At 44.4% G+C, this 10,223-nt stretch overlaps 1 protein-coding gene across 1 annotated transcript; it reads left to right on the forward strand.

Moving 5' to 3' along the window:
* Positions 1-4,240: 4,240 nt before the first annotated feature.
* Positions 4,241-9,330, forward strand: mboat7 (membrane bound O-acyltransferase domain containing 7). The gene is given in 10 exon segments (XM_045208424.1): positions 4,241-4,354; positions 5,033-5,112; positions 5,380-5,509; positions 6,025-6,151; positions 6,262-6,418; positions 6,921-7,116; positions 7,473-7,625; positions 7,908-8,061; positions 8,063-8,085; positions 8,291-9,330. Coding segments are annotated over 9 exon segments (1,428 nt in total). The 5' UTR covers positions 4,241-4,354; positions 5,033-5,036; the 3' UTR covers positions 8,703-9,330.
* Positions 9,331-10,223: the final 893 nt, after the last annotated feature.

Raw genomic sequence — 10,223 nt, forward strand, 5'->3', positions numbered from 1 at the left:
TACTGACTAACCATAACTTGACTAGAGACACAGGGTACCGTGTCCATGTGCAGGGGTACTAGGGAATTGACATAGATGGTAAGTGACTAGGCAACGGGATAGATGAACGGTGACCCGTCAAGAGGGCAAAAAAGGGTCAATGCAGATAATCTGTAGCTATTGGTTAAGTATTTAGCAGTTTTATAGCTTGTACTCTCAGGTACAGCCGGATATAGGGAGGTCGTTATTTGCAGATGATGGGGCATTATGGAAGAGGGGAAGAAATGTGCCATACATAGTCAGATGAGGTAGAGCAGTGGGCATTAATGTGGAGATTCAGGTTCTCTGTAGAGAAAACTCAAACAGTGTTCTTTACCAGGAGGAAGGTGGGAGATTAGGTATGCTTGAGGTTATATGGGAAAACTTGGAGAGGGTGGGGGCCTTCAGGTTCCTTGGGGAATACTTTGACACTAGACTGACCTGGGCAGAACACATTGAGAGAGTGGTGGGAAAGTTTAAGAAAGTGCTAAATGTGATGCGCTGTCTGACGGTGAAGGGCGTTCCTCATTGAAGACCATGTATGTTGCATTGATCCGATCTGTAATAAACTATGGCAGTATAGCATATGGTTCGGCAGCCCGGACCTCATTGGAAAGACTAGATGTCATACAGGGGCAAGGACTCAGAATATGTAGTGGGACGTTTCGGACGTCCCCAGTGGCTGCATTACAGGTGGAGATGGGGGATATGCCATTGCAGATTAGGAGACAGCAGCTGGAAATGAATTATTGGGTCAACCTACAAGGACATGGGGTGTCTCATCCTGCGAAAGGGATTTAACAGGCATGCTGGGAACATGAGCGAAGACAGAACACGAGCTTTGGGTGGTTGGGTAATACCCAGGCGAAGGAGATGGGACTGTATGGAAGGGAGTTTAGTCCAACGGTAGCTATTTCTGTAAATCCACCATGGCTACTCCCGCCTCTAGTAGTTGATCTAGAAGTGTTGGAGAGACTACAGAAAGATAGGGAGAGTGTTGATCCATCTGATTTGTTTAAGAGACATCTGGATACTGTGTATCAGGATTTTGTGGCCATTTACACAGATGGTTCAAAAGATCCAAGGACAGGACGTACTGGGTCAGCATTTGTAGTGCAGGAATGTGGGGTGGAAGTCAGGAAACGTATTACAGATCATCTGGCTGTATATACAGTGAGGGAAAAAAGTATTTGATCCCCTGCTGATTTTGTACGTTTGCCCACTGACAAAGAAATGATCAGTCTATAATTTTAATGGTAAGTTTATTTGAACAGTGAGAGACAGAATAACAACAACAAAATCCAGAAAAACGCATGTCAAAAATGTTATAACTTGATTTGCATTTTAATGAGGGAAATAAGTATTTGACCCCCTCTCAATCAGAAAGATTGCTGGCTCCCAGGTGTCTTTTATACAGGTAACAACCTGAGATTAGGAGCACACTCTTAAAGGGAGTGCTCCTAATCTCAGCTTGTTACCTGTATAAAAGACACCTGTCCACAGAAGCAATCAATCAATCAGATTACAAACTCTCCACCATGGCCAAGACCAAAGAGCTCTCCAAGGATGTCAGGGACAAGATTGTAGACCTACACAAGGCTGGAATGGGCTACAAGACCATCGCCAAGCAGCTTGGTGAGAAGGTGACAACAGTTGGTGCGATTATTCACAAATGGAAGAAACACAAAATAACTGTCAATCTCCCTCGGCCTGGGGCTCCATGCAAGTTCTCACCTCGTGGAGTTGCAATGATCATGAGAACGGTAAGAAATCAGCCCAGAACTACACGGGAGGATCTTGTCAATGATCTCAAGGCAGCTGGGACCATAGTCACCAAGAAAACAATTGGTAACACACTACGCCGTGAAGGACAGAAATCCTGCAGCGCCCGCAAGGTCCCCCTGCTCAAGAAAGCACATATACAGGCCCGTCTGAAGTTTGCCAATGAACATCTGAATGATTCAGAGGAGAACTGGGTGAAAGTGTTGTGGTCAGATGAGACCAAAATTGAGCTCTTTGGAATCAACTCTACTCGCCGTGTTTGGAGGAGGAGGAATGCTGCCTATGACCCCAAGAACACCATCCCCACCGTCAAACTTGGAGGTGGAAACATTATGCTTTGGGGGTGTTTTTCTGCTAAGGGGACAGGACAACTTCACCGCATCAAAGGGACGATGGACGGGGCCATGTACCGTCAAATCTTGTGTGAGAACCTCCTTCCCTCAGCCAGGGCATTGAAAATGGGTCGTGGATGGGTATTCCAGCATGAAAATGACCCAAAACACACAGCCAAGGCAACAAAGGAGTGGCTCAAGAAGGAGCACATTAAGGTCCTGGAGTGGCCTAGCCAGTCTCCAGACCTTAATCCCATAGAAAATCTGTGGAGGGAGCTGAAGGTTTGAGTTGCCAAATGTCAGGCTCGAAACCTTAATGACTTGGAGAAGATCTGCAAAGAGGAGTGGGACAAAATCCCTCCTGAGATGTGTGCAAACCTGGTGGCCAACTACAAGAAACGTCTGACCTCTGTGATTGCCAACAAGGGTTTTGCCACCAAGTACTAAGTCATGTTTTGCAGAGGGGTCAAATACTTATTTCCCTCATTCAAATGCAAATCAATTTATAACATTTTTGACATGCGTTTTTCTGGATTTTGTTGTTGTTATTCTGTCTCTCACTGTTCAAATAAACCTACCATTAAAATTATAGACTGATCATGTCTTTGTCAGTGGGCAAACGTACAAAATCAGCAGGAGATCAAATACTTTTTTCCCTCACTGTACAGGGGAGCTGATGGCCATACTGTTGGCCTTGCAGTGGGTGGAGGAAGTCAAACAAGACAGAGTAGTTATTTGCTCTGATTCATGTGCAGTGTTAATGAGTCTCCAGTTCTTTAGCTCACATAGCAGACAAGACCTGCTTTATGAGGTGCTACAAGCCCATGGCAGGATTAAACAGATGGGTATAAAGATAAGATTTACTTGGGTCCCAGCCCACGTGGGGGTGGAGGGGAACGAGGCAGTAGATGTACTGGTTAAACAAGCACTTAGTAGTGGGGATGTTGAAGTTGAAGTTTCAATGAGCAAGGCAGAGGCAAAAAGACTGATATATACAGTGATGGTGCAGAGATGGCAGGAGCAGTGGAATAGAGATAATACGGGAAGGCATTTATTTCAAGTACAGAGGAAAGTCGGGGAGGACGGCAGGAAGGGACAGAAGAGAGGAGGCTATTTTTACAAGATTAAGGGTGGGACACAGCCAGTTGAATAAGACATTAAATGTGATAGGAAAGCATCCAACAGGAAAGTGTGATTATTGTCAGGAAACAGAGACCGTGGAGCATGTATTGCTACAGTGTGGGCAGTATCAGAGGGAAAGAGAGAGGATGAGATCTAGTATGAAGGAGAAGGGGATACAGGAAATTAGTTTAAAGAGTATATTGAGTAGAATGTCATTTGATATAGTCTTAAATATTTTGTTATCTTTTTTAAGAGCAACGGGACTGGTAGGTAGGATTTAGATTCTCCCTGTCTCTGGCCCACACTCCAGTACAGTAGGTGGCGGTAATGTACCATAACGTTGAATGCCAACCACCGATAAACCCCACTGAAGAAGAAGATGCTGGATATTGGCGGGATCTGGTACACGCTGTCGTACACATCGATCCAGAGCATCCCAAACATGCTCAATGGGTGACATGTCTGGTGAGTATGCAGGCCAAGAAAGAACTGGGACATTTTCAGCTTCCAAGAATTGTGTACAGATCCTTGCGACATGGGGCTGTGCATTATGCTGAAACGTGAGGTCATGGCGGTGGATGAATGGCACGACAATGGGCCTCAGGATCTCGTCACAGTATCTCTGTGCATTCAAATTGCCATTGATAAAATGCAATTGTGTTCGTTGTCCGTAGCTTATGCCTGCCCATACCATAACCCCACCATGGGGTTATGGTATGGGCCACCATGGGGCACTCTGCCACCATGAGGCACTCTGCTCACATGTTGTGTTTAAATTTTTGTTCAATGTATACTATATCATTGGTTACGACAGTGGAACTAAGCTTATGAGACATTAAGTAATATTCCTCAAAAATCAATGGGTTCGCTGTATTAATATAACATTACAAACCATTTCAACCAAAATGACTGGTTCTTCTTGGAATGTACTGCCTCATTTATGGAACTGGGCAGTGTCCATGGGCGGGAGTTTTGGTTGTGAATGACGCGTTGTTGCGGTAGTAGGAAGTGGGATTTACCAAATCATTCAGTGCTGACATAAGATTCAAGATTTGTTCCAGGGATTTTTAACTATATTGAATGTCGGCCTGATTTTAAACGTGAGTACATGTTTACTCTAGAAGTTTAGCTTCATCCTTTGAACACAGATGTACAGCTACAGGGAATGCAATCATTGAGCTAAGAGCTAACGTTGGCTGCTAGCAAGTTAGCTTGTGGTCCTGGGGATAGCTAGCCACATTTTTGCGTTTCTAAATGAGTAACTTATCGCCTATATAAGTTCCAATAGAACGAATATGGCCCCTGTCTTCTGTCACTGCAGTACTTGCTCTGGTGTCACGCAAGGCTGCAGTAGCTAACTAGCTTAGCGTGGTGCTAACATTTGTAACGCGTATGTTGCAATTCTGTGATTACTCCATCCATGGCATGATCAGGCGAGCTCTAATTCAGCCCACACACTAGCTCTTATCAGTGGTGTAAAAATGAGCTCATGATGTTCTGGCTGTTGAGGCATGTGTATGATATTAACTATTTATTATACTGATTACTAGCTTGTACCACTATTTGTGTATCGAGGGACCAACATGCATAGCAACGTGGAATAGAACAGACATGACTTTGTCAATCACAGGCTCTCTCACTTTCATAGTGGTGCTGTATGCAAACTGCAGTCAAATTCCTCATAGCATTTTTCCATGCAACACAGAGGGCCTATTTAAGTTCCCATGATCATACCGTGTGTGTGTTGTGTACCTTTGTGCAACTGTGTGTGCGTGCAGAGGAATGTCTCCAGATGAGCTGGTCTACTTGGGAATTCTCGCTGCTTCCATCCCCATCGGGTTCCTATTCCGGTACCTGAGTGAGTATTCTATCTGGGCCGTCAAAGAAATTCACCTAACCTACACGGTATCTCCTAGAATAGATGAACACTGAAAAACACAATGCTTTCTCTGGATTTTTTCTTTTCAAGACATTCTGGTAACAAGCAGGACAGAAGAATGAAAAGGCAGTTGCAGTCACGATAACATGTCTACAAAAATGTTAACACATGATGTAGAATAGGCCTATCTGCTCTGCTCTCAAGGTTTATTGTAAGTGTTGTGTGTGGGTGTTATTGTTGCTGTAGGTCCTCCAGTGAAGCAGGGGGCAGCGTTGCTCTTGGGCCTCTCGATCACCATAGCAACCTGTCAGGTCCATGCGCTCCACTCACTGGTGACGGTGCTCGGAACATGGATCATCATCAAGAGCAGCTGGCGGTGAGAGACATTAGTGATGGGGGGAAAAATCGATACAGTTACATACCGAGATATTATCTTTGACGATATATCGTATCGTTTTGACAATATCGCAATATTATTTTTGCGCTAGTTGGCTGTACCTGCACCAAAACCCCAGTGTTTTTCCTTCATAGCTTGTTCTCCATCTTCTTTTTAAATACGGAGCCAATTTGTTTTCAGCACTTTTATTTCTCATGGCTCTCTCTTGTCCCTTTGCAGCAAACATATGGTGAGCAGTATGTTTGGAACATCCAATCGCAATAAAATCACAGTATCGAATCGCAATACATATTGTATCGGCACCAAAGTATCGTGATAATATCTTATCGTGAGGTCCCTCACAATTCCCAGCCCTAAGAGACATTATTCAAAATATACAAATTATATATCAACAGACACCGTAGAACACTCCTGTGTCTTAATGTTGTGTCACTATTTAGTGTGACAGTCAGGAACTTCTCTCTCTCACCCATTCCCCTGTTTACCTTCCTTAGGAGTGCCCCAGCTCTTTCTCTGGCCTGGACCTTCCTCTACCTCCTCTTCTTCAGACTGGTCACATGGTTCGGCCTGCCGCCGCCAACACCCTTCGCCAACGCCATCCAGCTACTCCTCACTCTGAAGGTACATCTACAGGAAGAGATGGAGGACACACACATACACGATTACTGAAATGCAATGGCATTATGCATCATGATGTTGTTTACAGTAACAACCCACTTGTTTTCATTCAGATGGTCAGTCTGGCCAATGAGGTGCAGAGTTTTCACATAGAGAAGAAACAGGAAGTGAGCTCATTCTCCAAGTCTCCTGTGGTTGGTGGACTGTCCCAAGAGCCCTCCCTCTATGATATGATAGCCTATAGCTACTGCTATGTGGGTATAATGACAGGTAAGGCTGTCTAGCCCCATTCCCTAGTTTGTTTCATCATACAGGGCTACTGTCAACATATCCACAGTTCACCCATTTCTCTGGATCTCTTTTTGATATGGAGACAGATGAATGACTTCAGTGTGTATGTGTGTGGTGTAAACGTATCATGTATTTAGTATGATTTGCCACTAATTTGCTTTTGCACCCATTTTAACTGTTGTTGTTTCTCTCTGTCTTTCTTTCTATCTGCCACTAGTAAAATATTGTGTGAGTCTGCTTACGTTTTCTCTTCCGCTACACGACCTTCCTGTAACTCTCCCTCCTTTTTTTACTCATCCCCTTCGTCCATCACCCAATAACACTCCTCCTCCTTACAATCTATCCCTTTTTTGTCCTCCAATGATCCCTCTCTCTCCTCATTATGTTTTCTAACTCATACCATCCCCTGTTGTCTATCCTACCACTTGTCCCTCAATGCTCTCTCTTCATCCCTTCATTTTATCCCTGCATCTCCCTAAAGGCCCGTTCTTCCGGTTCCAAACCTATGTGGACTGGCTGAGGCAGCCCAGCTCCCTGGACCTTCCTGGCCGGGTACCCTGCATGCTGAGGCTGAGGTTGGTGCCCGTCTACGGAGCTCTGTTCCTGACCGCCAACGCGTACTTCCCCCTGGCATACGTCCTCACTGAAGAGTTCCTGGAACATCACTTCTTCTTCAGGTAGCAAAACAGCACTCCTGATTTTGGGAAAAAAATATATAGTTGCTTGCATCAAAAAAGGTTGATTTATTTTTCATGTATTTCTTTCTTTTGAGTTGGCATAACAAAATTGTGAATTCATTCACCGCTGTCTTTCTCTCTCCAAAGAGCTACGGGATTTTAGACCATAAAATAATAGAGGGCAAAATGTCTCGGAATGATTTCCCAGATGACTGAAAACAATCGAAGGACAAGCGCCAATTCCAGTTAAACAGAATGGAGACAGAACTCTGTTTGTTTAGTATTCCAGACCAATGTTGCCTTTCACTTGTAGTTAAATATTAATGAGGTCTCTCTCTCTCTGTCCCTCCCTCCAGGTTGTTCTACATGACGGTGGTGTTCTTTGTGTTCCGGATGCGGTTCTACGCTGCATGGTGTGGGGCAGAGGCTGGCTGCATCAGCGCAGGACTGGGCTGTTACCCAGAGGGGGCGCTCTCCAAGCCGGGAGGGGGTCCAACTGTCAACTACAGGCAAGTCTCACACAGGATATTCAGTCCAGTTGGGGAAAACAGTAAAGTACGTTAATTCATAATTATTTGTGTTTAATTACATTTTAGTCATTTAGCAGACGCTCTTATCCAGTGCGACTTACAGGAGCAATTAGGGTTAAGTGCCTTGCTCAAGGGCACATTGACAGATTTTTCACCTAGTCAGCTCGGGGGTTCGAACCAGCAACCTTTCAGTTACAGGCCCAATGCGCTTAACCGCTAGGCTACCTGCTAATCTTGGTTTTGATTTTTCTGTCTCTCCAGCCCTGACCCTGACAGTCCGGTTTTGTACGACTTCAAAACCATCCAGAACATTGACCCATACAACACTGACTTCTGTGTGAAGGTCCGCCACGGGATGCGCTACTGGAATATGACTGTGCAGTGGTGGCTGCATCACTACATCTACCCCAACTCACCCCTTCAAGGCTTACGCACTCAAGTAAGGGCCCTATGCAGGTTCACTAGAGAAGGCATGTGTATTGTGTAAATAAACTGTCTCATAGCAGTCTGTTAAAAACTACAAAACTACAGTCAACTTTCAATGTATTTGTAACTGCCAGATAAGATGTCCCCTGAATGTCATTTGATGCATGTTTCACAGTACTACTTCTCTCTCTCTCTCTCTCTCTCTCTCTCTCTCTCAGGGCTGGATGGACCATGTTCATCAGTGCATACTGGCACGGGCTTCATGCTGGCTACTACCTGTCTTTCCTCACCATCCCCCTGTGCATTGCGGCTGAGTCGGCCATGGAGTCGTCGGTCAGGGCCAAGCTGGGGCCCCGGGGCCAGAGTGCCTTCGACTGGGTCCACTGGTTCCTCAAGATGAGGGCCTATGACTACATGTGTATGGGCTTCGTCCTGCTGAAGGCCAGCGACACCGTCCACTACTGGACCTCCATCTACTTCATCATCCACATCATCGCCCTGGCCTGCATTCTGTTCGGGAGGCTGATGAAGGGAGGAAAGAGGGAGGGAAAGAAGAGTGAAAAGGAGGAGAAAATTGAGGGGGAGAAGAAAGAGGTGAAGCAAGAGGACGTGAGAGAGAAGACAGAGTGAGAATGGATTGATGGGGGGAGATGGGAGGATGTCCTGTTTGGGGAGTATTGGTTTACTAAAGAACTACAATTCCCACAATGCACTGTCTGTCACTGATCTGTATGGGTCACTTTTGTCAGTTAGGTCCAGTGATGTCTCACCTGGTAGAGAAGAGTTATGTTCAATCCCGAACTGACCCCTAGGCCCTACTAGGGTTTGATTTGGAGTTGGGAGGTAGAGTAGATTAAGTTGTAGGATTCCTATCCAGGAGACATCATTGGACTGTTAGCTGAATACAGTGAATCCTTATTTACATTTACATTTACGTCATTTAGCAGACGCTCTTATGAACATTGTTGTAACCCAGTAACAGTTGCCATGTCGATATTACATTATAAACCATGTATACATACAGGTATAATTGGGTAAAAGAATGTTTGAGCTTAATGAATGTCATTTCTGATGCGTGAGTGGCAAAAAAGTTCTGGGGAGATGGAGATTATTCAGCTACTTCGCTTGTGCTTATGTATATATGTGTGTAACTGTTTCAAAACACAAAGCCAATTTTCATAATAAATATACTTAAATTAGTTTAGAGGACACAAAATTGGATGTTCTTAGGCTGTAGGTTCAAGATGCTGACTTGAAACAGAGTAGAAAGTACTGTAAAGGCACATCACTTGAATCCATTCATAGAGCAAGGGCTGAATTTGAACTGGGATCTAAGTATGTTACTTGGAGTCTGTACTTTTGCCTAAATCTCCAATCCCATTGATATCAATGCACGATTTACTCAAAGTTAAATACAAGTTACGGGCATTTATCTCAAGTCATGACCAGAGCAACAATGTATTATTTTTCCGGGGCAACAAGACTTTCCGCTTCTTTATATTTTCACGTTTTCATTGATCAGGTTGTTCCTATGATAAGTTATTATAGAATAGTGCAGAAAACGAACTTTGGATGACCATGAGCACATACTGAGTTATACTTGTCTAGTTTTAAAACGCATATCACTCCCAAGTGGCGCAGAGGTCTAAGGCACTGCATCTCAGTGCTTGAGGCGTCACTACAGACCCCCTGGTTCGATTCCAGGCTGTATCACAACCGGCCGTGATTGGAAGTCCCATAGGGCGGCGCACAATTGGCCCAGCGTCGTCCGGGTTTGGCCGGTGTAGGCCTAAATAGTGTTCACTGTTGCCTAGTTAAATAAAGGTTAAATAAAAAAATATATAGAGGATCCATTCATAATGAATGTGGCAGTTGTACATGTTCTCTTATCCTCAACATTCTTATTATGTTCTGTGTTGTTTTGTATTATGGTAAGAAGATTATAATTTCTCCCTTAGCTCCAAGTTGAGAGGAAAACAAATGCTCTGTCATTATTAAGTGGAACCATCCTCAGTGATTTATTCTCAGAGGAATGCCATGAAACTTGAAATAACATTCACTGTGTCAAGGGGAGGGGCTACTGGAACCAAAAAGACCAGTGCAGATTTCATAATGGATTTATGTGGTTTAGAAAAATACATGAAAATAACT

This window comes from Coregonus clupeaformis, chromosome 28, assembly GCF_020615455.1.
Source record: "Coregonus clupeaformis isolate EN_2021a chromosome 28, ASM2061545v1, whole genome shotgun sequence".
Classification (NCBI taxonomy): domain Eukaryota; kingdom Metazoa; phylum Chordata; class Actinopteri; order Salmoniformes; family Salmonidae; genus Coregonus; species Coregonus clupeaformis.